The sequence below is a fragment of the Halichoerus grypus genome, chromosome 4 (genome assembly GCF_964656455.1).
Source record: "Halichoerus grypus chromosome 4, mHalGry1.hap1.1, whole genome shotgun sequence".
In the NCBI taxonomy this organism is placed as follows: Eukaryota; Metazoa; Chordata; class Mammalia; order Carnivora; family Phocidae; genus Halichoerus; species Halichoerus grypus.
In genome coordinates, this window is record NC_135715.1 from 180,632,250 (window position 1) to 180,659,176 (window position 26,927).

Sequence of the window (26,927 nt, forward strand, 5' to 3'; positions counted from 1 at the left end):
ACACTAGGCTAAAGTCTTATTTATAAAATCAAATATTTTCTTTCCCTTATGTATACTCTGTCAGGCAGAATAAACTAACCAGCTACATCACCCTGAATGTTCGGGGGGCCGAGGAATAAAACCCTGGAGTGAAACCAGCCATTGAAAACTGGGCCTGAGATGGGCTCCATCTCATTTCATTTCCTCTTCATTGGCCATCTCTTGGACTTTTGTAACTCTGGTCATAATTGTCCCTCACTTATTGTCCAAATCAGGTTTTCTCAAACTCAGCAATACTGACATTTTGGGCCAGATAATTCTTCCTGTAGGGGGCTGTCCTGGGCACTGCAGGATGCTTAGCAGCACCCTGGCCTTTACCCACTAGATGCCAGTAAATCCCCCACCCCACCCCGTTGTGACAGCCACCAATGTCTTCAGACATTGACAGATGTCCTCTGGAGGATGAGGGGAGGAGGGAAAATCACTCCTGCTTGAAAAATCTCTAGTCCAAATCCTAGTGCAGATTATTCAGCCTCAATATTTCCTTGATGATGGCTTTCTGGCCCAGTGACCTTCTGGAAGGTAATGGAGGTTGCTCTCCAGACCAGGGCTAGCTCCTTTTGAAAGCCAAGTTGACAGTTGCTTGGAAGAACCTCAGGGCTACTGGCCTTCCAGTCAGTCCCCTCTCTTACTTCTCCATACCTCAAAATCCCACTCCTGGAATTAGTCTGGGTCAGGTTTCTGTTTCTGTTCTGGGCTGTCCTTATCAAAGCACAGCTATCCCTTGCTGGGAAAAGATTGAAGCCATTATCCTCTTCACTACCTTAGAGCTCCTAGAGCCCAAAAGGCAAGCACATTTCCATGGCATGAAGGATAAGGTTGGAAGTGTGGTATTTGCCCCTGTGGGTATGATCACTGGGCTGGAGTCTGTGGGCCTCTGGACAAGTTACCCAACCTCTCTGAACTTGAGTTTCTTCAACTGTAAAGTGAGGATAACCACTGCACCTACTGCACTGAGTGCCGTGAAGCTTGATAAAAGAATATTTATAGAGAGTTTAGCACCATACCTGGAATAGAATAAAATACTCAGTGGATGTTAGCTACAAGTTTGATGAGGAGGCAGTTGCGTTCAGAGGGTAAGTGATCATAGCTGGGCTGCCACTGTGTTCAGGGGCAGATGTTCGCAGATGTTTGTGTACTGAACAGCAGGCGGGGCCGGGGGGGGGCCATGAGAAGGATACCAGATTTAAAAGTGGCAGTGAAAGGGAAAAGACATTCCAAAATGAAAGCAGTGGCCAGAAGACCCCGTTGGCCTGGATGTGGACAATGAGGCTAAATGGCCCGTCCTCCAATGTGCACTGGAGCCCCCCACAGCTGACCTCTCTGTGCTCGCTGAGCCTGGCAACACTGCATATTTCGTTTTTGAATCCCCACTGTGCACAACTACAAAAGCTTCCAATTATCCTATTTCTGTCATCTCCCTTCATCCCACACAAAAGACCCAAATGCAAGGAAGTTAAGAAAGCCAAGATTTAACCAATATCATATGCTTTTTTATCTTTTCATGGTTATGTTTCTGCCCAAGCAGGACTATAAATTCCCAGAGCAATAAACAGGATCGTCTTTATGTCTGCTGGGTCCCCTACTGGCATGCGGCAAATACCAACATTATAATTACCAATTTGATGTGAACAGGAGAAACGGACACTGCACTTTCTTTTTCTCTGTCTTCGCCTTCTCTCCTTCCACAACTTTCCAAGGCCACAACAAGGTATCGCAGTACACTGACGAGGAGACATTTAATCTGACTTCACTGTCTCTTGCAAGGGTGTCCCAGATTGGGAAAGAGATCCATTACCTAGACTGGATCAAAAGATCTTTGGTGGCACTGAAGATTGGCATCTCTCTTGCTTTGGTTGGCATTCAGGGTTATATTTTCAGTAAGCAGTTCTGAATTTGTGTTCACTTCTTATCTTTCTGTGCCCGTAACTACTGAGTGGAGACCACCGTTGGTAAGTCATTTCTTTTGTTCTGGCCGAGTGCATGTCTGTTCATAGTGAGAAGAGCGTGCATGGCAGACAGGAAACCTGTATTCCAGAATCAGTCCATTTACTGATGGCCCGAGTGACCTTGGGCAAAACAGTCACTCTGTAAGCTTTTTTTTTGATCTCTAAAATTCTATGTTTTTGTGTTTTTTTAAATCAAACAATTTGTACATCCATTTTCAAATAAACTAATGATTGGGCTGAGAAAATAAGCTTTTTCTTTCTTTCTTTTTTTTTTTTTAACCTCAAGTGCCACTTGGAAAAGAAAGACAAGCTGCAATCAGACGCCTTTTTCCATATCCAGTCCAGATGGTATACCCAGAGAGATGCTACCTGTCCCTTGCTCCCTGTTCCCCAGCTAGATTTCCTTTTAGAAGTAAACAGCTATGCCTTCTTGCTAGATGACATTGTCCTTGACATCTTTTACAAACAGAGCATTGAGAGAATTTTGGCACTGTTTTCCCACCCACTTGTTTTACTGATATTCCTTGATTTTCCTCTGGGGGACATCTCATCTACCCCCTCACCTTCCAGAAAATGTCAAGCAGGGGCCCTGACTATATGTGGGCTGGAGTCTTGAGAAGAAGGACCCAAAGGCAGAAAATGTGATTTATATCAAACCACCCCAAGTCCTGCACACTGTGGTTCCTGGGCCCTTCTCATTCCTGTGCTGATTAAGGCCGGCTGTTGAGTTCTGCCTTCAGTCTGATAGGCTTTCCCCACCTTCATACTTTATTCCCCTTGATTGAGGTATAGCTCTTCTCTGTTTGCAACCATGTTACATTTGCAACCATTTGTTTATTTGCTCTGAAAATAGGTAAAGATATTGTGCTAAGTTTTTAAGATAATCAGAAAAATAAAACAATTTCTTTGTCTTTACAGAGCTTAGAAGAGAGGGTTTGGCAAGTGCTGTAATGGGAGGTTTATATTAGAAAGTACTAAAAATCAAACAAGTAGAAATCTCATTATTTTTTCCCAAGTATTCTTTTTCTTGAAGATTTTTATTTATTTATTTGAGATAGAGAGAGCATGAGCACGGGGGGCGGGAAGGGCAGAGGGAGAGGGATAAGCAGACTCCCTGCTGAGTGTGGAGCTTGAAGTGGGGCTTGATCCCAGGACCCCAAGATCATGACCCGAGCCAAAGTCAGACGCTTAACCCACTGAACCACCCAGGCACCCCTCCCAAGTACTCTTTTAAGCACTAAAATCAATAAGCCAACACAAAAAAATGAGCTCGTTACCTTTCTTTCCACATACTATTCCATGCAACTTTATCCTCAGGTTAATATCACCAGCTACCTAGGTCGTAAAATCAGGGACGTGATACTCATTTTCAACTTCCCTTACCCCTCATCTGCATAACCAGCTCATCACTAAGTTCTAATGATTATATATTTTCTCTTGAGCATCCCTGTCATTACAATAATTTTCCTGTCTAACGCCAGGTTTGACCATGTTATTCCCGGGCTCAGAAGTCTTAAATGGCTACCCCCTTGACAATATTAGTGTTTCCCAAGTTGTGCTCTAGAGCTTCCTGATGTGTGAGTCAGTGCTCCTTTTAAAGAGACAGCCAATGTCAAACAAACTTGAGAAACAGTGGACTGAGCAAAGCTAAACTGCGTCCTCACTGAAGAACTCTTCAGGGCTTTACATTTCCAACAATGTGCAATGTGAATCTCTTGAGGCATGTGTACTAGGCAATATTTCCCACATGGATTTTTGTACAGAAGCATTTTCTTACAGAATGCTTATATTCCCTGTCACACAGTCTGGGGAATGGTCTCTGCAACCCTGCAGATGCAGTGAGACACCCGGTAGACAGAATCTCAATTATTTTCCCTTTTTTTCCCCCTAAAATATTTTCAAAAAAGAAAATGACAGTGGCATCTTTTCCAGGGTAGATGGAAATTGTAGGAGTTTGTGCAAAGAGGTCTGAATCAGGGCAGATGCCAGGTTGTACTGGTGCTAAAACAAAGGGAAGGCAGCATGGTGGCTGGTTGCCAGGGCGACTGCAGGCTTTGGGGTAGGACCTTTGCACCTTTGCCAGTTTGGGCCCTGCTCCTGCCCCACAGTGAGCACCAGGTGTCATCTTCTTCCCCCAGCAATGACAGCTCGGAGCAGCATAACCAAGACATTTGTGCATAGCAGCAAGGGAGATACATAACTTAAATACTTGACATAATTTGCTTACACTGGACAAAAGGTAACATCTATTAAGTACGTGGCTTTGGGTTTCTTGGGCCTCTGTGAAATCTCAGCCTAATAGGATGAGGCAGGGACTGAATAAGCACTGTCCTCGCCATGGAAAATAATTCATGACCCAGTTATGGTGAAAATATGGGACATCTGAATCCTGCCTCCATCCCTGCCCTCCGCCTCTTCCCTGCAGTAGCTGGTGAGACTCTAGTCCAGGTTGTAAGCAGGGTTCTAAAAGGATTTATTGCTTTTGATGCATTAGTATCCATATCTTCTACTTGCATTATGTTGCTGAAAATTAAGTTAAGTGTCAGATATTTATTACCACATTCCCCTTTGATATTTTTATAGCCAAGAAAGGATAGTCTGACTTAGTATTATTTAATTATACCCGTGGAAATCTTTCTGAATTAAGAGTCAGAGTACACGTTTTTCGAAGTCTAAATATGATCTTTAGCCATACACTTACATTAACATCAGAATCGTTTTGCACTCCTATCAGTCAAACACGTTGTCATGTGTTACAAGCTGTCTAGTCCTCACTGGCTCAAACTGGAACCCTGAATTAAAGGAAAGCTCTCATAAAAACTTACGGGAGAATGACAATCTGACAGTAAATGACTCCCCTTGGTTCCCCAATGAGGTTTTCCTGCCACTAATGTTTTTTGGGGTTTTTTGGCCACTCGTGTTTTAAAATATTGGAATTAGTTGATAGCATTTAAAAATAAGATTTTACATAAAAGCCCTGGCTACTAGCGTCTCTGAAAAAAAAAAAAAATTAGAGATCTGATGATATTGATGCTACCTTTAGACATGGGCCATGACCCTTTGTGTGGGCCATGCATTTTTAAATTTACCATGCTCCCCACTGCTCCCATTTGTCTCCTTGTCTATCCTATGTGGCCTGAAGGTGTTTGAGTTGGAAGCCCTTGACTTGAAGTCACATTCAAGATCATATCTTTTAGTAAGGCTGTTGTAACTGGGAATCTGATCTAAGCCTTACTTGATCCCTCTACATTAAACAGTAAGCCTAAAGATTTCTACGGCCAGTATATTTGCAGTTAATCCAAGTCTATATGAGATCAATAATTTACTCCTGAGGATTCCCCAAATGTGAATATGCACCCATATCTTATTACTACTAGTAATAAAATTGTGTTTCTGCTCTCACCTTCCTACCAGAACACTTCCTACCCACCTTGAGTGGATGGGACAAAAGAATAATTCTAGCATTGATTAAGCCATAGAAAGCACTAAAGTACACTACATTTCTTCTTTAACTTTTCAAAATAAGAACCATTTTGGTGCTTTTGTGAAAAACTGGTGTGGCAGTTAATGGCATGTTTCAACACCTCTTCATGTAAGTGATGGGAACATGATGCCAAGCAAAACCTTTAAAAAGTGACAAAATATTTGTTTTAAAAGAGGAAACAGGGGCGCGTGGGTGGCTCAGTCCATTAAGCATCTGCCTTCAGCTTAGGTCATGATCTCAGGGTCCTGGGATCGAGCCCTACATCCCTGTGTAGGGCTCTCTGCTCAGTAGGGGGTCTGCTTCTCCCTCTGTTCTTCCCCCCTGCTTGTGCAAGTGCTCTCTCTCACTTTCTCTCTCTCTCAAATAAATAAAATCTTTAAAAAAATAAAAGAGGAAAGAAACATTCTTTAAGTAGAAATCTTACATTAATGATGAAAGAAAGATCATAAGAGCCTTCATATGAAAGGTTATCATGATATTACTAAGTTATTTATCTACACATCTAAAATTATCCCCACCATGCATTTTTAGAACATATCACAGATCTGGATAAGAAAGTCAGCACCTTATTCAATAAAATAAGGATGGCAGATTATAAGTAATCTTGAAGACACTTGATAACTCCAAAACTCTATTATGTTAGAGGAGTATAGCTATGAAAGATCAACGAATGTTTCCCTTTCTTCTCTCCATTTATCCTTGGAAAATTATGAGAATACCATTGCTTTCTCTTCATAGGGGCTCCCTATACTGGTAATCACCCAAGTCATGATGAAAGACTGCAGGAGTCTTTCAAATAATTTAGTAATTTCATAGTACTATTTCCAGATATGCTATGGTTGCATTTTTCTTACATGTTGAAAGATGGTCAAGAGACGATTCTGCCATACTTCACACTCTCTAGCAACATGTAGTTGTACTGATACTTTTCTTACTAGTGTCAGAGGAGATTATTTAGGAATGGACTTATCCCAGGAATCCTCCCTCCAAAGTACCAACACCATTTTCTTGGGATTTCCATCATTTCCATTTCCCTGCTAGAAGGGTTGAGGTTGGGCAGAGAATCACCCCTAATGTCCCCATCCATCTCAGTTGACTACCTTTCTGGCCTCTCTGATCTCAACATTAAACCATACAACTTTTAAACTGTCCTAGGAATATAGTCCAAATATGATGCCAAGACTTTGTTTGCTGACATCTTTTGTATTAAATGACAAATGCTTATAGCTTAGCCTCACTGTTCCAATAGTCAGCTGGACCATACACCAAATTCTGCCTTCTGAAAAAGAAAAGAATGAAAAAATGTAGAGAATCAGGAAAAAGATGAAGAATATCAGGAGGAATCTGGCATCACTCCCAGCTTTTCTTAAACTGTGAAAGACAAGTAATTAAAAAGTTTGAAATAATGTAACTATTGAATGGGATATTTTTATTTCATAAACAATAACAGTAACAATAGGAGGGATTGAGAAGGGGGAAAGACAAAGTTATAAGGAATTTCTGAAATTCTCCAGGGCAGGTGCAAGCCCATTTTTCCTGAATTATTTTGATATTCGATTAACAATGAACAATTAGCAACTGCCCAGGCTTGGATTTAATTTTCTTACTATAAAATTTAATAAGGTTGGACTTGCATGTAGAGAGCACAGGTCACTCCTATATGGTTTCATTTAGGAAAGAGCTATTTGGCTCTGGAAGGTATCTAGACTCTTAATCCAAAACCTATTACTTTCATAATGCCTAAGAAGCAAGACATAATGTCTAAATAATGTTGGGAGATAATATGATATTCACACCCATTGCAGAGCCGAGGAAAATGGGACAGGGATGTTCAAGAATGCAGGAGGCACTTGGGATGTGTGTGTATGGTTGGTGTGAAATCCAACTGGATGGGTCTCAGGGACCTAAAGATTATTTGGTTCAGAATCATCATGCTTTTACAATTTGGTGTGAAATTCAAGGAGCTATTTCTTTCATATTACACTTTCAAAGTATCTATTTCAAGTTTATATTTGAAAGGACTAAATGCAGGATGCTGAAGGTTAGATGTGAAGCCTCTGGTGGGTGTTTTCCTTGCTAAAATTGAGAAGACTACCTGTGTTCAGATGGATGTAATAAAAAATACATCATTGAATTTCCAATAAATTGGAAAAACTCTTTAAATGGTAAGTTGCTATAAATACAAAAGATATTTGATAAACAGTCAAAATTTAATGTGTCGTTCATTTTCTAAATGCAAATGATTCTTTAAGATAGCTTGATCTTTAAATAAAATCTCTTTGAAATAGATACCACCTGACTCATCAATAATTCCTTCTCGAAGACTTCTAGGAGCATAGGAACCAAAGGGCCAGGAACAAAACATGATTTTTCCATAGGTTTAAATCTTGGCCTTCAAATATTTCCAAGAAAGGCAATTACTGGTTGTGAATATCATCAACAAATTAACATTTAAATTTCCCCTTTCAGAAATATGCCCTCAAGAAAGCAGAAATCCTGCCTTTTATTTTTCTTTTCTTTCTTCTCTCTTAGAAGGGAAGAATAGCAGTGTTATAAAAACCCATACCTCATGGACATAGGACTAGGAGAGCAAGAAATTCAGAATTAAGTGGATGGACATAGGGCTTTCCACTTTTATTGCCAAGTTATTTCTAGTGTGAATGTCCACAGCAAAACACTTCTCCCTGATGGGTCACGTCAATCTTACTGCATCAGATAAAGGGAAACTCTTTTGGTAGAAGGCAAGAAATTTTACTAATCAAATTTTTAATTGTTTAGAACAATATTAGTAATTATTAGGTTGATTTTTAAAAAATAATCAGATTCTGGATCTGATGATGTGCATTTTCCCCAAAATATAATCATTCAACCTTCTAAGTGTATGGAATAAATGGTCTATTCAACGCCAAGTGCTTTAACTTCACAGTGTGTAGAGTTTAAGGAGACCCAGCTAGAATCCTAAAAGTGCTCAAATTTCATGTTGTGTAGAAGATGGAGCCAAACCTGGCATATAAGAGATATGAAAGTAAATGTTTGCTGATTGCATGCCCAACAACAGGTACTGTTAAGCACTTTTCCACGGCAAGGTCAATGTTCAGACTCAAGTCTGCAATTTACTTTTCTGCTCCCATCTCCCAATATGATCCTTATATAGTCCATAATTCAACCCTTCTTGGATGGATTCTTGTCTTCCGTTTCCCTCTGATGAAATCTCATGGCACCTGCTTTGTGCTTCTCTTCTGGCAATTACCTATTTTTCTTTAGGTTGTATTCACTTAGGACAAGCCAACTGTCCTATTGCTGGGGCTATCTTCTTAGATCCATAGTTTCTTAATTCCCTTCCTATCCTTGAGAGAGCATAGTTTCAGAACTCTCATACAGCAGATGCTCCATGATTACTAAGAATTTAACTGGCTGCTCTAAAACTTCCATCTAATATGTTTAAGTCTGAAGTCTAAAGTGCCATTTCTCAAGAATTTATTTCAAAGTGCTTAAGGAAGAAACTTGAATTGTACTCATATACGCAAGAAGGGCCCCAGGCATCATATAAAACTAGAATATTCTCTTTCTCACAGGATCATTTTCAAAGAAATAATTTTTGATCCAACCATGTTTATTATATATAAAAAAAGTACTTTTCAAAGAGTCATCTTTAAGTGCTGAGCGAAATGCTAATTTTGGAAATTAGAATGTATTATTAATCACGTCGTTGTGGCTTCCAGTGAATGTAATTACTTACTATCTATAGCAGAATTGAGCTAATTGATTAACATTACCCTGTAAAAACACAAGTGGGCACAACAGACTCTCTGACGCCTTCTGATATTTGGCAAACACCGAGTGCTGAGCCTATACATCATCCACTCTCAGCCTGCTCTTTCCCTCCAAATTCTTTTAAAAGACATTTCTGAAGAGCCTGCATATTCCTGAGAAGTAAAAATTTTGTGGGCAGCTAGGGAAGCACAGATGGATGATGCTGGGTCCTGGCTCCAACTCTCTGCTTGGGACTCACTATAGATAGATATAAAGGCATGGCCTCTTTGTGCTGGCACCATACTACACATGCTGTTTTGAAAATACAAACTAACTATTACATGGCCCTTTAAGATTTATGTAACACTGAATTTCTATTTTTCTGCAACTGTAAGTTTCCGGATGCAATTCCTGGGGCAACAAAAGGGGAATGTTTGCTTTGCTCCTACTTTTCTAGAAAATTTAAGTGTTTATTTCCTCCTTCTGGACATCAAGACTACTGCCTCTGCTATGTGAATCGTAAAACTGATCATACAGGCTTTAATTTTTAAAAAAGATTTTATCTATCTATCTATCTATCTATCTATCTATCTATCTATCATCTATCTATTTATTTTAGAGAGAGTGAGAGAGTGTGAGCAGTGGAAGAGGAAGAGGGAGAAGGAGAGAGAGAATCTTAAGCAGACTCCCTGCTGAGTGTGGAGCCCTACTCGGTCCTGCAACCCAGGACCCTGAGATCATGACCTGAGTCGAAATCAAGAGTCCAACACTGGGGGCGCCTGGGTGGCTCAGTTGGTTAAGCATCTGGCTTCGGCTCAGGTCATGATCCCAGGGTCCTGGGATCGAGCCCCGCATCAGGCTTCCTGCTCAGCGGGGAGTCTGCATCTCCTCTGCCTCTCCCCCTGCTTGTGCTCTCTCTCTTTGTTAAATAAATAAACAAAGTCTTAAAAAAAAAAAAAAAGAGTCCAACACTTAACCTACTGAACTACCCAGGCACCCCTTGATCATATAGGCTTTAAATCTGAGAAGTTATCACACACCATTCCTGAGACAAAGCAGAATAACTCTCATTGAAAAGATGTAGAAAAACGCTAATGTGACAAAGAGTATGATGGGCTCTCTAACAAGTTTCTTTGGACTAGACCTTAACACTTGCTGGGTTTATGGTCAATTATATTTTATTGAAACTATGAAAAAACATGAATAAACCCTTCAATGCCAGCTAGCTCATGGATATAAAATTAAATATCATCCTAAAGCAAATATTCAAGTAAAAAATAGAGGCTCACATTTACCAAATCTGTGATGAACGAGGCAGGAATCATCAATATATTTGGAAACTCCATTATGTCTAAAATCTTGTAGGTGCTTAAACAAGTAGGAGCTCATGAAATGATCTCATCCATTGGACATGAATCATTAGGGTCAAACAGATAAAGTTCCATCTATCTTCTAATCTTCTCTAATATTAGAAAATCTGCCTTTATATGACTTGATTACCTACATAATAAGTAAAAATTTCAGTGTTTTCCCAGTGGCTTAGCATCGGCTGTGATGTACCCCAAATATGATTGTATAATGAGTTATCTGAAATTGCCATTTTATTTGGTGACTATGACAGAAAGTAGGTTATATCAGTGACTTTAATAGGTCTCCTTATTAAATTACAAAGGGAATTAAATAAAAAATTGGCTCTGTGCCCACACATCCTGGGTCATGATCATGTTTATCTTTGTGATTAAAAAGATCTCTCTCTTTTTTGGGGGGGGCGGAAAAAATTTTATTTTTATTTATTTATTTTTAAAATTAATTAATTAATTTTTAAATTTACATTCAATTAATTAACATATAGTGTATTATTAGTTTCAGAGGCAGAGTTCAGTGGTTCCTCAGTCTTATATAATACCCAAACCTCACATTTTGTAAAAAAGAAAAGAAAGAAAAAAGAAACTGTTAAGTCGGTGTTACTAATGACTATTTGTAGGGATGCAAGAAGAGTGAGGGAATGTGTGGAGGAAGTTTGAGTAAAACCCCTCAAACATTTTCACTATTTATCTTATTACCGGCATGCAATACTTAATACTGTTCACATAGCATATACATCTTTTACAATTCAAAAAATACAAAAAAGAAGAACCAAAAAGCTTTATTCAGTCTTTGGTTTTCCTCTTCTGCAACTGCCATTTTCTAATACCTATTCATTATCCATTTGGGGTAAATATCTGAATAGGAACCACCAGCTGAATTTTGAATGGATGCATCTAAATCTATTCCGTTGAACATGGAGTCAGGTAGCCACCGAGAAAGTAAAACTGTTAAATTATGACCATGACTGTGTACCTAAAAGAGAGCATTTGCTAGGAAATCAAGCATGTGTGAAACAAAAATGGCAAGGAGAAAGCTAACAGAAAATGATATGTTTAGTATTTTTACTGACTGAAATAATTCCCATGTGGTATTTCAAGAAGAGCGCCAGAATATAACCTCTAAGAACTAAGAATAGTTTAAGCTTTGGATTCATTAAACTGCAAGAATATGAGTCTGAGCCTAAAAGAATCCAAGGCAGGGTGGGTTCTAGGACTAAGTAAGTAAGCCCTTCTCTGCCAGAAAGGGCTTTGCTATTGAAGGTGTGAAGCCTGGGGCTCACCTCCATCCAAAGGTCCTCACCTCCTGCAACCTACCCAGCCCCCATTCTCAATTTCTTGCTTCCTCTGTGGTCTTGAGCACATCACTTCTTTTAATCCGCTTGGTATTGAGAAATCCACTTGGTATTGAGTATTTGGTACTCTCTGTGAAACGGTGATAAATCGACATTTATTGCTAGAAGGTAAGAGATTAAATGAAAAAGTATCTGCCAAGATTTATGAATTCTACCACAAAAATTTTGTCCTCACTGGCTTTATCCTCACAGGCTCTAAATAAAATAACAGATTCAGTGCTAGGCGGCTAAATAAGATAGTAGATTACTTTTTCCATACACACAGGGCTCCATTGAAAACTTTGGTTACCAGTCTAATGGATATACCATCCTAGCTGAGTCCATACCCAATGTCATGGCTCTAAGGCAAGCATACACGTAATCATGAATTGTGCTTGTATGGATGCAGTGGTGCCATGGGTTTAAAAGCAACACAAGATTAGAAAGTTTCTTTGATTGCAGAATAAACAGAGCCAGAGAAACACATGGCCTCTAGATCTACCCACATAAACTTCAACCAAACTGAGGTAGAAGGCTGGCAGGATAAAATGAAAGCAGGGTTTGCCAAATGCTGACAGTAACGCCTTCAGAGAAGCCCAGTGTCTTCGGCAGAACCCCAGTCTTCAAAACTCTCCAGCTGCCATTTCTTTACTTCTGGTCTCAGTTTGAGATCGGGCTCTCTGCTTTCCCCTGGCAGTTTTCACAATGAGCAGTTGTCTGAAGAAGTAGCAGTTTTCCCAAACTGAGGGCACAAGCTTCTGGTACTTTTTAATTTACACAGCAATAATCTCCACAATTCTGTTTCTCCTTTCAATCCTTCCATCTTCGAGGAAGTCATCTAAAGTGTTGATGATTTTTTAGTAACTTGAAACACATCTGTAGTGAAATATACCTTCCCCGATAACAGATCAGAAAAGCACCTGAAGGATAGCTTAGGTGATTCCAAAGGTGCTTACTGTTTTGTGATGAACTCATGCACAGTTTATATTCTTTTTGTGTTAGATGTGCCAAAAAAGACACACTTGTGATCAGACTCTCTATTCCTCACTTCTTTGCAAATGAGTCTCCAGGGCTGTTGGTCGAGACAAGATTTGTAGAAGTGTTCATTGGTTCATTTGCCTGTCTGTCCAAACCAAAGCCTCCCCTGCCTCTTACGTCAGACCCTGAGGATGATTCTGCCCCAGTTCCATCAGTTATAGACCTGCAGCGCTCTATTCAATAATCTCATAGCTAAAAGAATGACATGGTTATATACAATCTTTAACTCAAAACCCATCGACATTCTTTTTCAACAGCGTGGGCAAAAATGGGACAAAATGTGGTAGCTATGAAGAACAGAGAGATTTAAAGAAATAAAAACTAGAGTACAAAAGTGACACAGATGGAAATGCCCCCTTGTTTTAGAATACAAAAGCAGGCTCGTTTTAAAGCAGTCCTTACAAAAAGGCCTCTTAACAACCCAGTGCTACTTCGATTTGAAAGAGGAAAAAAAAAAAAAACAAAAACGCATTTCACACTTCATTTCTCTCCCTGCCCAGTGAGCATCTTCCTCACTTACGTCTCTCGTTGTCTTTGATCCCATCTCTACATTTTGGTCCACTTATTTCTTCCGAGGGTTTTCATTTGGAGAATGTCTTGGTTCCCCGGCTTTTTCCACTGAGTCCCCTTTTTGAATAACTTTTGTTTACTTGATAAGTCTCTTATTATAGCTTCCTTATGGGTGGAGAAGTGAGGAACCATCATGCATACCAAAATGTCTCCTTAGAATGAACACAAAATAATAAACAGGGTATGTTTTCACGTACAGAAGTCATTAATTTCTATGAGGCAGTGGGCAGTAGATATTTTGCTCATTTTAGACATGAGAAAGAGGCACATTGCCTTAGCGTAGCGGGCATTACTCCGAGTGTTTTCCCTTACTGCTCATTTAGGTCAACAGCCCTGCGAGGAATTATTACCATCCTACAGGGCAGGGCACGGAGGTTCAAAGAATGCAAGGAATTCTCCCGTAGTCCCAGCTTTTTCAAATGACACAAGTCCGACATCGAAACCCACGTTAACGATTCTGTTTCTGTTACAGCATAGCAATTGGGAGTCAGAAATATATTTCTGTTCCCGACATAGAACTCAGTAAACTCTTTAATCTGAAGAGATTACATGAAAGTGATTTGCCCCCCCCCTTTTTTTTACCCTGGACCCACAGAGTTATATTCCGTGTCTCTCTGCAGCATCTGTTCTTACTGGTTTTACTCTACAGATTAACTGGAACTCCTTCTCTTTGTATTTAATCCTTAAAGAAAAATAAAGAGACCAGTTTAGAGCAAGAGTCCCTTATTTATAGAATGGCAGAATTGGCTTTCATCCCTGTAGAGATTTATTGCTCTAAAATAATCAGAAAAAAATCAGAAACTGGATAAGATTTGCTCTACTACTAATGTTAGTATTTTGCAGTTAGCATATATGTGGTTTCACCTGAAATTGTGCATATACTCTGGAACTACATCATTTTAGGATTATGAGGAGGGAATAGGATGGCATTAAAAAGACTGTGTGTCTCTCATTTTGAGACCCAGGCAAGTGTCCTTGTTCTGCCACCATCTCTTATAAAAGTCAGAGATGTCAATTTGTCTCTTTGGCCCTGAGTTTCACCTTTCAAGTGAGGCAAGAATTCTATGATCCCCAATTCCTAATATTTCATTTCTCTATATAATCTATATGGAAAACCCTGGATTTTCAAGACAAGAGTTTGCAGTATTGGACACTGAGCAGAAGAATGTCCTGGCACGTGATCCCAGACCTGAGTCAACAGAGACATGAGGGCAGGCAGGTTCAGTGGGAAAGGTAGCAAGGCCAGGCTGCTGGAGAGGAGAGGAGGGTGGGGATGGAGAGGTGAGTATGTCTGGGCTGCAGGGAAGTTATAGGTTTCACAAGAGCCACACTGGGCTGGTCCCTGACTCCTTCTCTAGCCTGGGTAGTCTTTTCACTTTTATTTTTTGTATTTTTGTTTGTTTGATTCATTTGCCAATTTGATCAGGATGACATTTATGCCCATTAGGAGAATTTTCTGGGGAAGGGAAAAAAAAAAGCATTTTTAACTCACCTCAAATTTTCATATGAATGGGATACCTTGGTCTCCACTGCCCCTCCTTACATGGTTTGAAGAAATTAAATGATTTATTTTGTGTAGTTTAGTGTTGTTTCAATCAAAGAAAGAAACACCCATGTAAAGGCAATGGAGCATACACTGATAAAGTCGGGCAGAATCTTGCACCACTCATCACTCTGGTGTTTCAAGAGAGGCAGGTGGCGTAATGGCCACAGGCAATGGCTCTGGGTTCAAATCCCAGTTCAAGTCCTTACTGAATGGGTGACCTTGGGCAAGGTCAGCCATTGCTCTACCTGCACCGTTTAAGGCAGCAGCTGCTAGCCATGGGTGGCTACTGGGTGCTTGAAATGTGGTTAGTGTGATTGAAGAAGTGAATTTTATTTTTTTTAAGATTTTATTTATTTATTTGAAGAGAGAGACATAGCGAGAGAGGGAACACAAGCAGGGGGAGTAGCAGAGGGAGAAGCAGGCTTCCCACGGAGCAGGGAGCCCGATGCGGGGCTCGATCCCAGGACCCTGGGATCACGACCTGAGCCGAAGGCAGACGCTTAACGACTGAGCCACCCAGGCGCCCCAAAGAAGTGAATTTTTTTTTAAAGATTTATTTATTTATTTAACAGAGAGAGACACAGAGAGACAGAAACACAAGCAGGAGGAGTGGGAGAGGGAGAAGCAGGCTTTCACGGAGCAGGGAGCCCGATGCGGGGCTCGATCCCAGGACCCTGGGATCATGACCTGAGCAGAAGGCAGATGCTTAACGACTGAGCCATCCAGGCGCCCCGAAGAAGTGAATTTTTAATGATAGTTAATTTTAATTAATTTTGATTTAACTCTAAGAAATGTTGCTCTCTGTCCAGTCATTTGAAAATGTCCAACTAACTTTGAAATAACTGCGATATGTGAATTTACTCTTTTTTTTTTTTTTTAAGATTTTATTTATTTATTTGACAGAGAGAGAGATAGCGAGAGCAGGAACACAAGCAGGGGGAGTGGGAGAGGGAGAAGCAGGCTTCCCGCCGAGCAGGGAGCCCGATGTGGGACTCGATCCCAGGACCCTGGGATCATGACCTGAGCTGAAGGCAGACGCTTAACGACTGAGCCACCCAGGCGCCCTGAATTTACTCTTTCAACTAGTAAATTTTATGAAATCTAAATACCGAACAAGTACTTGGGATAAATATTTAGCATCCAAATTGAAATGTGTTGTAAGCAATAATACATACTGAATTTTGAAGACTTGGTATAAAAAAACAATATAAAATATCTCACTGATAATTTTATATTGATTATATATCAAAATAATAATAGTTTGGACATACTGAGTTAAATAAAATGTATTATTAGTTTTTCTTTTTTTTTTTTTTTACTTTTTAAAATACAGCTCCTAGGAAATTTTATATTGTGTGGCTTGCATTATATTTCAGTTGTACAGAGCCACACTTTAATATCTTCCTCAATGATACAGGAATAAAAATAATTTCCTCCAGTGGTTGTTGTGGCAACAAGAAAAGATAACTGTGCAAAGTTCTTAGTGAAGTGTCTGACAAAGAGCTGGAAGTACTCGCTAAAGAGCTATTATTTTGTGAACACTATTTCCATTCCTATTTTCTCTGACATAGAAAGGAGAATTTGATGATATTCTGTGGGATATTCAATCTGTTCCCCTAAAGTGCACAAAAGCAAAGAAGACCACTGATAACACAGAAGTACCAATGGCAGGGTTGCTGATAATTTACCAAATAAATCCATATTTTGTTTTCAATTGCTGACTTCCTACTTTGTAAGCTTTATGACCCATGAGATATGGCTTACATGCATTCATTCATTCATCAAACCTTTCCCTGAGTATCTATTTCTAGAAGAATTGAGCTTCCGTAATTTGGAATTATTGTTTCTTAACTGTTATAAATCTGTAACAAAAAATCTACTGACATCTAAAAATGTTGAGATAACTTTAAAATGACAAATAAGAAAACTAATACTACACTAACTTGAATTTAAATAAAATCTCGAAAGAAAAAAATTGACAAAGAACATACAGGCTTCTGCATCTCCAATTTTCCCTACTGAACTTAAAATTCATTCTCTTTCTCTCTCAGTAACACCTCATCTTTTCCTTTTCTTTATTATTATAGTGATTTTAAATTCTAATCATTTCTTTTAAGATCTTGTATTTTTTTTTGTTCCTTATCATTTTTAAATGTGGCATAATTTGGAGAACGGGAAAGATGCAATATTCCTTTATAAAGGATGAAAGGGAAAATAAAAAAAACTCAAAGTTAAATGTCAGAAGAGTAGCCATTGGTCGATAACACAGAAGAAAATCTCAAACACACACAAACATTCTTCAAATCATCTATTTGTGTGACTAGTCTACTCAGTAAGTATTGCAGTGTTCCAGGAAATAAGCGAACCTTAAATTTCCATTTCCCTACATTCTATGAAGAACAGGTTAGCTTTCCTTCGAGCAGTTTAATTCCTTTTCCTAAAATAACTCCTTGGAGTATATTACATTTGTGAACTTTCCTTTGTTTCAAAAAGACAATAAAGGAAATCGTAACAGCTAAAATGTAGTGACTTCTTACCAGGTTCCAGGAGCTATTACAGGTCCTTTTCTTGTATTCACTCATGGGATTCTTAAAATAATCTTATGAGATACTATGATAAGCAGAATTATAGCCCCCTGCAAGGGTGTCCATGTCCAAAGCCCCGGAACGTAGGAGTCTGTTATTTACATGGCAGGGAGGGAAATAAGGCTGCAGATGGAATTAAGGGTGCTAATCTGCTGGCCTTGAGATGGACAGAGTATCTTGGATAGTCCAGGTGGGTCCAGTGTAACCCTGGGATCCTTTGGAAGTGAAAGAGGGAGGTAGGAGAGTCCAGGTCAGAGTCAGAGAGATGTCTGAAGACACCATGCTGCTGCTCGCTTTGAAGATGGAATAGGGCCAAAAACCAAAAGGCAAAAAAACATTAACAATAAAACCCTAAACAGATCCTCCCCTAGAGTCTCCAGAAAGGCAAGCAGCCCTGCCAGTTTCAGCCGGATGAGACCCATTTTGGATTTCTGACTTCCAGCACTGTAAGATATGAATGTGTGTTGCTTTGAGCTACTAAGTTTGTGGTAATTTGTTACAGCAGGAATAGGAAACTGGCAGAGATTGGTACCCTCTTTACTCCCATTTTATGGAAAGCCAAGGCATAGAGAATTTATTTATTTTTTTAAAAGATTTTATTTATTTATTTGTCAGAGAGAGAGGGAGAAAGCACAAGCAGGGGGAGTGGCAGCCAGAGGGAGAGGGAGAAGCAGATTCCCCTCTGAGCAAGGAGCCCGATGCAGGACTCGAAGATCCCAGGACCCCGGGATCATGACCTGTGCTGAAGGCAGACTCTTAACTGACTGAGCCACCTAGGCATCCCAGGCATAGAGAATTTAAATAATTGATCCAGAGATCACACAGCAAGCAAATGCACTCTGCCTCTTAACCCCTGGCAAGAAAATAAAAGTCAAGGTTACACATGGCATCCTCTCTGTCTTCTTAGCATCTCTTCACTCCCCAAGTCCAAGCTCCATTGCTACTTCCTTATGGGAAACCTTCCTTGACTGTGTTGATGAGGTGGTTGCTCAAAGGATACAGTGGTGAGGTAGAACCCAACTCTCATTTGAAGCACTTATTATGGTTACAGTTTAACATTTGTTCCAGTCCTTTCTGTCTCTGTCAGCAAACTATAAGCTCCGTGAGAGCAATAAGCTCCGTGAGAGCAGAGTAGCACCCGTCAGACGCAGGGGCCAGGGGTCCCTCAGTTGTCTACCGAATTTCCATGTAACCACGACAGACTCACCTGAGCATACTGAATTTGTTGAACGTGGTCTTAAAGAATGAAATACATTCCAGCAGGATAAAGTAGATTATTGGAAATGAACTTCAAAATCCTAAACTTTTGCCCCTAAGTGAAAAATCAGCTCTGTGAAAATAAAATCTGAGAGACTAAAACAACAATCCCGAAGAAATTTGTTGAAGCATGGGAAAATGCTGTATTCATCATTGGTTGGCCCAAAGATGTATTTTGTCCTTAACTGTATTACTCAGTTTTCACAAGATTTCATTATATCAAAGCCTGGTACTTGGGGATAAGCTTTAAATGTACTCTTCTGGAAAGCAAAGAAACAAACAAAAACAAGTATAACCAGGCTTTTATATATTCGATTATTTTTAAAAGTTAAGGGACTTTTTATGACTGCTGATTTGTTGAGTCTATGCTTTTTCTAGTCATATACCTATGTATTCCTCCTTGATAATAGAATCTTTTTAATCTTCAAACTATGGCCTCTCCCAAAACACTCATCTCCACTAAGAGTATAATTTTCTCTATATTTTTAATATATATTTATATTTTTTTCTATGTCTATATAGTCGAATTTGCTAATTGTTTTTGGTGAAAGCTTCTGCGTACCCCACCACACCTGGTTTTCTGCTTTTCTTTACCATTGTGGTGGCTTTAAATTTTAAACATTACTTTTTAGATTCCATACATTTTCTTCTTTGTTCCTTATTCCTTTGTTCTAAATTTATATCATTCAGAGAACTAGAAAGATGCACGATCCTTTGGATGAGCTCTGATACCAGATGTAATCTGAATTTAGTAAGCCTTGGCCTCAAAGATTCGTGTTGCTAATTGCTAAGCCTCTGATCACATTCAATTAATTCTTATACCCATGGAGAAACCATTCAATTCATTTGTCCATCTTCTGCACCTTTGAAATTCAGCTCAAAACTAGCTCACAAAGAAAAATAACTGCTAAAGATTCTCTGTGCTTTTAAGCTCCACATTACACCATCCATGCAAACCTTTTAAAATCACACTCCATTACACAAGCTTCCTTTCCCCAGGGAATCTTATATTAGTATATTCAAGATTCAACCCCACTAAAGTGAAATAAGAACATTAATTCAGGATTAAAGGGTTTGGAAGTTGTTTCTTCCTCATGTATCCTTTCAAAAAGATGACGCTGGGCAAACATGTTAAAATCCCTTTGGTAATAAAGTTTTTATTAAACTAGTATGTTTATTATAGAATAAGAAGAGAGATAATTTTATTTCCTTGGAAATAGTTCCCATAGTATATTTCTCTCTGGTCCTGACTTTATTCATAGGACCCTCGTTGGTGTCTTTCTTCTGGCCACACCCACCCACTCTCTTCTGGCCACTGTACCATTGGGGTGGATATGGAACGAATAAAGCAGACATAGTTCCTACCTATATGGGGTTTCCTGTCTACCAGTGAGATAAGAAAAATACATGAATAGTAAATAAAAATAAATAATTAAGAGTTCAATGAATAGCTCAAGATATGATTAACTGCAAATACACACTGTAAATATTACAGAAAACTAGAAAAGAGATCATTTATTCATTCATCAATCATTTAATTGGTATTTATGTTGTGTCAGGCATTATGTCTCCTCTGTAGACTGTTCCTCAGAACTCAGATTTGTATATCCAATTTTCGATCTGAAATCTCCATATATGGACCTGACAGGCATTTCAAACTTAACATGTCTTACAGTGAACTTAGATTCTCTTGCCAAATCTTCTCTCGCAGTCTTCCCTAATCTGAATGGCAACTCAGTCCTCTGGTGGTAAAGGCCAAAAAACAAACAAACCCAAACCCAAACCAAAATATCACACATTCATCCCTGAGTCCTCTGTTTCTCTCATACTTTATGTTGAATTTGTAAACAAACCCTACTGGCCTTACTTTTGAAATGTATTTGACTCCAACCACTTCTCACAACCTCAACAACTACCATTCAGGCTTTTGCTGGGATCACTGTGATAGCTTCAGGATTAATGGTCACCCTGGTTCAACCCTGGACCTTCTGCAGCCATAGATCCTGTCACTCTCCCAATCAAGACCCTCCAATTTAATGAGTTTACAGCTAAGAGAGCACTTACTATCCAGGCACTAGTCTAAGCTCTCTGCAAGTATTACTGAATTCTCACAAGAACTTTACACTGCATGTACCATTACTCTCTGTGTTTTATCAGTGGAGAAACAAAGCCACAGGGAGGACAAGTCATTTGTCAAGATCACATAGCTGGCATGTAGCAGAGACAGGGCTCAAATCCTGACATTCCAGCTCCACAACCCAGGCTCTTGGCTTCTGGGCCTCCTCCCTCCAGTGACTTCCCTTCACACTCTTGGGAAAAATTCCTCCAAGTCTTCATGATGGCCTTCATGATCTGTCCCCCATTACCTCAATGACCTCACTTTCTACTACCTCTCTTTGGCTCGCTTGGCCCCATTGGCTTCTTCCCTATGCCTCAGACACCCTTAGCTTCTTCCCAGATTAGCAACTTCCGTCCTGGCTGGTCCTTCTGCTTGAGACATTTTCCCACAGACAGTGGCATGATTCACTTCCTTACCTACTTTGGGTCTTTCCCTAAATGTCACTTTTTCAGTTATTGAATATTCCCCTTAGTGAACATCTTAACTAATATATCTAGATGTGATTCTAAACACTTAACATATATTTTACTTCATTAAACCCTCAAAACAGCTTTGGGTTGATGGAACTATTACCCTCATCGTACAGATGAGAAAAAGAGAAATGTTAAATAGTGTGGGGAAGCTCACATATCTGATAAGTGATGAAGCCAAGATTCCAACCTAGAGTATCTAGCTCCCGAGTCTGTAATCTTTCTCTCTCTCCCTCCCTCCCTATGCCCACCCATGACTCACACACACACACAAGCAACATACAAATTTGGTGTCTTAACAGGTGACAGAAAAATGAGAGAGAGAAAAAATCAGTTTGTTCAGAAGCTTTGAGCCAGAATAAGAAGATGATTAGCCTATCAGTATATAGGACAGGAGGTAGAGAGTGTAGATGATCAGTTTTCAGAGCCATGTTCCTCTGAGTGTCATCCACGGGGCTCTTGCATCAGAAGTACCTGGAGGTGTTTGCTAAGAATGCAGATGTCCAGGCTGTACTCCGTACCTTTGTATATGGAATTTTTGGGTCCAGGAGCCCAAGGATTGGTTCATACATAAGAATTCCTAGGTGATTTTAAAACACATTAAAGTTTTTGAACTACTATCTTTAAAGATAAGGAATAATTTCATTGACTTAAATTTGTACACTAAACATCACAACACTAATATGGCATTTCCATAACAACAAGATTTGGAAAATGTACTATCAACGTAAAACTCTGCAACTCAGGACAGGGATCTTTGATGGGTTTGTTCATGGGAGGATTCCAAATGTCTAGAACAGGGGCTGGCCCATAGAGGGCCACCAATAAATAGCTATTGAATGAGTGAATTTGGAGTGGCCCAGAGGAAACTCTTGAGATGCACAATGATTCTGTATGAGCATATTTTACTGAGTGGTCAGAGATTTCCATCAGACTTCTCATAAAAATTCAGTTTTATCCTTATTTCCTTAGAGGTATGAACAGAATGGAAATTATACTGCCTTTTGTAATCCTTGATCTAAATGTGACTTGAGGGTCTGGCATTTAGCAGCTGTGTGATGTGAATAAGATATTCAATCTTTCTGAAGCCATTTTCTTTACCAGTAAATTCATCCTCATTCCATTTAATGTCCATAAAGGTATTATATAAATTAAAGAGATCCTTGAAAAAATAAGGCATTGTTATCTTTTTTTTTTCTTCAAATTTCTACCTGCCAAATTTTAGAGTCTAAGTGGTAAAATTAGTGGAGGGGGGAAGGCTGTTTGATGATTGAGATGGCATAAGCAATACACATAACTATAGAATGTTACTGTCATTAATGAGAGTTAAACTTGGGGGAAAAAGTCTCAAATTCTTTTAAATTTAATTTGTGAAAAACTTATGGGAATAATAAGTATGAAATGATTCCCACCTAGTATTTCCTCCTAGAGAAAATCATAGCCCAATAGTTCAAGAACAGTATTGCCTTTTGAAAATCAAATATTGATTTGTTGAAGAAGCCGCCACAGAATGGTATAGCTTAGTATTCTGTCACTCAGAGGCACAGCACAAAACAAATGACTTTCATTTAAAAACTTTGAGTGTAACAGGTACTTCTCATTCATTATTTACTACATCCTTGATAGCTGAATGCTGAAATCTAAGAGGAGAAAGTCGATTGTGCTGAAACCATGCAATGTCTCCCCAATTTTTGAAACTTTAACACACCACCTCCATCCAAACATGGGATTTCAGTGACTAAGCAGATCTTTCCCTGAATCTCAAGTAAGAAAAGATGCTACCCTGTACTTTATTCTTGCCGATAAAATAGGTGCACAAAGAAGGAATAACATTGTCTCGTATAACTAAAGCACAGACAGAAATGTAATTTGACAAATGGCAAGAAACAACATTCTAATCAATACACCATGCATTCCACAAAATTCTCAGAAACTTTATTCTGATTTTATGCCTAAGTTAAGCATTTTGTAAAGGCATTTCCATTGCTGGGTCATAAATGAAAGCTCCAAATACCTTGAAGTTAGGCATTTATCTACTGACATCTGCACAACTGGATTGGTTACATGTGATCTAAAACTATGTTGGGGGCTCTTCTTTCAAATTAGAGTTACAAAATAAAATCCACTGAATTAGACCAAACCCCCCAAGTTTTCTCTTTTTCTCTGCACAAAAGCGAGTAACAGCACACAAAATGTTAGGCAGAAGAGAATTTCTAATAGACCAATAAACTGCACATTTCGTGACAGATCTAAAAGAAAGATAATCAGCTCTGAATGGCAGAAGTAGTTTTAAAGATTTTCCCCACATTGTAAAGCACGGTAGTAAACTCTAGGTCACACATTTCTTTATTGCAAGCCGAACACCCCAAACCCTAAATTGCAACCTCATCTCTATCATAACAGTTCCATCCACCGAGGCTGCTTTGCCACAAATACCATACCGTGAGGATGAGGGTTCTGGGTCTACTCATTTCATCGTCACTCTCCAGAGGCAAAATTTCGTGGGATGGTTCCTCTTGGCGTCGTCTACAAATGTGTGGACAGCTCCTCTGGACCACAGAGCGAAAAGCTTGAAGCAGAACAATGCTGGCAGTGCAGCCCATTGCTGCATCCTGGAGCCTACAAAATAACTTCTATGTTGATGCTATGTTTGAAAAACAGTGGCTCCTTGTCCCTGAAAACAGCCTACATTGCAGCTGTAGCCAGCTCACGCTCCAATCACTTCCTTGAGCTCTGATCATCTGATCGCCGCCAAATAGCTTGGATGCAGAGATGGGAAAGATTTGATCCACTGAAACTGAACACGCTCAGGAATATTAGAGCATTTCGCCCGGAGAGTTATTTCTCAATTCATTTCAAGAACAGGTTTCCTGTTCATTACAATGATTCTCTCCAATTCCAGTTTCAGAGGTCTCAGTAAATATATCTTTTTCCCTCAGACACTCAAATAAATCACTCTTTTTCAGACTAAACAACTGAAAATCTAACTCTACATTGACATTTTTCCAAGGCAAATGAGTGTCCCATAAAGAGTGAAAATGGTTTTCTTTTTAAGTGTAAGCACTTCTGCAAGGAAATTTTTGCTAGACACCTCACGAAGTGATTGGGGTTTTACTTTTCATAGCTCCTAAGTTCCAGAAATGAAATTGGCTCATCCAAAATGCGGAGCCCGCTGAGCCAAAACGACTTATCAAAAGCATGCATGCATTAGCCAAGCCCACGTGAGTGACACCAGGGTTGCCCCTGTGAGTCCCTTTCAATAGTATGGTTGTTCTGTTCCCACACACACAGTTCTGCAGCCTAATACATTTTTATATTTACATAGGCGGCTTGTGGGGCTGAAAATATCTCTATCACTGAGGTCACTTGGCGAGTTCTGCCAAGCTGACCTCTTAGAAGAGGCAGCTGTAAAGCATTTTCACATCCTATCAATAAGAATTCAAGGCTTCAGGAAGGACTTGGAGGTCTTCGGTAGTTAAGAGTCTAGTATTCCCTGACTCCTGGGAGACTAGTCACTTAGGAGGGAACCAAAGAGATGCTTAGAAATCACGTGACCTGCTTGGAATGGCTTCAAGATCTAATGGTATACTGTAAGAGAATAGGGCAACAGGGGATGCTTGTGCTAAAAATATCTCACAGCAAATGGATATTGCTTACAAATGAGGAAAGTATGAAATCTCCAGTACGATTTTCAATGTCGGGATCTTTCTGTCAAGCTAATCCTTCTAGTGTAACTCTCAGGGATTCAAAGTAAAAATGTTTTCTTTGGTTTCTGGGCTCCTCAGTGCAAAGGGTGCTTGCAGGAAGTTTGCAGTAGGTTTGTTTTGCTGTGAGGTGTGGCCCCTCCAGCTCCAGTGAAGTCGCTTTCACAGAAGCGTCTCTCACGATGCTCAATTAGGCATTAATTGCGCAGTAATCTGTCACAACACAGCATTATTTAATTGGTATGTTTGCCAGAGAAGTAAAACATTTTTTTTTTCTTTTAAGAGGTACTGGCTGCCAGTAGTTTTTCATCTCCCTCTGTTTTGAGCAAACATATTTCAGTGCTGCTGGAAAAAGAAGAAAAAAATGCTAATGGTGCTGGCAAGTTCCCTAACCCCTCCAGACCTTTGTCAGAGTGCCCGGCTGCTAATCTAAACCATTTTTACTCCAAACAACTGGGACATTTATTGAAGAGAAGCTACAATGTAGCCTGTCTGGCTTGTGTGCACTGAAAAAAAAAAATTATATATAGTGTCCACCAGAGACAAAGTGGGAAGTGGGCTTCCATGATTGTGAATGTGCCTTTTCCAATATTATATGATTGCTTCTCCAGGTTCCTAGTGTTCCTGTGCATCCCCCCCCCCCACTCCCACACCCATGACATGGGACTCTCCAGTTGTTCCCGTAGTTTCTGGTCATCTGCTCAAGAACAAACAGGTCGGATGCAGCAAGGTACTGACTGGAGGTCCCTAAACATTCCACCAGCTTCAGTCAGCAGTGGGAATGGGATCCTCTGTAGGACACCATGGGCTTGGCAGGGACGGGGCAGGCTACATCCCAGACTCCTATCCAGGCACCTCTCTCTCAGTCTGGCTCAACTTGGGGGTGGCTTTTGGAGTCAGATGTTTTGGCAGATGCCGAAGTCTTTGGGGAAAGAAATGAGATGCTTTCTAGCTATTAGAGTCCTGTTTTCATCGATCCCCTTGTTGCCTTTGAGGGACTCACCCCTATTATTGATGGACTGCTGTGGGGCTTTCAATCTTTTCTGTTTTGCTTTGTCTTTCAGCTTCCATCATCAGGGAAAGGGAACCTCCAAAAATTAGTTTCTTGGGAATTCAATACACACTACAGTTACCCAAAGGACAGGGGACCCTCAGGACAAAAAACAAGGAATAACAGACCTATGAGCCCAACTTTTCTTATGAAACATTTTAAATGTGTAGCAAAGTTGCCAGAAAGGTGCTGAATTCTGATTTCCAAGTTTTACATAATAAATTAAGTTGGGGGTGGGGTGGGCTGGGAGGAGATAAAAATGAGTCTGAAGACTGGACTCTTTCCCTCTCATATTTAGCATACATGTTTATACACAGGAAACACATATTTTTAAAGATTTATTTATTTGAGAGAGAGAGCATGCACCCATGCCTGTGAGTGGGGGAAGGGGCAGAAGGGGACGGACAAGCCGACCCCGTGCTGAGCAGGGAGACCAGATGAAGGCTCCATCTCAAGACCCTGAGGTCATGACCTGAGCCCAAATCAAGAGTCTGACATTTAACCGACTGAGCCACACAGGAAATATTTAAAAATAAGGTGGAAATCCTTTACAGATTTCTGTTATTTTCATTTGAAGTATTAATAAGACAAATCATTAATTTGGCTTTCAAGCATCGAATGTGCATAGCCTCTCACTAGTCAATAACTTTTTGAGACTCTCTTT

The 26,927-nt window shown here is 39.7% G+C and overlaps 1 protein-coding gene across 6 annotated transcripts in view; it reads right to left on the reverse strand.

The window, feature by feature from the left end:
• The window catches only part of DOCK10 (dedicator of cytokinesis 10), a 254,355-nt gene that overhangs the window by 171,697 nt on the left and 55,731 nt on the right, over positions 1-26,927 (reverse strand). For 3 of the 6 annotated variants that reach the window (XM_078071372.1, XM_078071378.1, XM_078071370.1), the window contains exon 1: positions 23,950-24,155. The exons of 2 other annotated variants lie outside the window; for them this stretch is intronic. In XM_078071372.1, coding sequence (XP_077927498.1) covers positions 23,950-24,111 — 162 coding nt within the window. In that variant the 5' untranslated portion in view covers positions 24,112-24,155. Of the gene's footprint in view, positions 1-23,949; positions 24,156-26,927 lie in introns of those variants that run through there. One more of the 6 variants, XM_078071371.1, reaches the window with a different exon arrangement.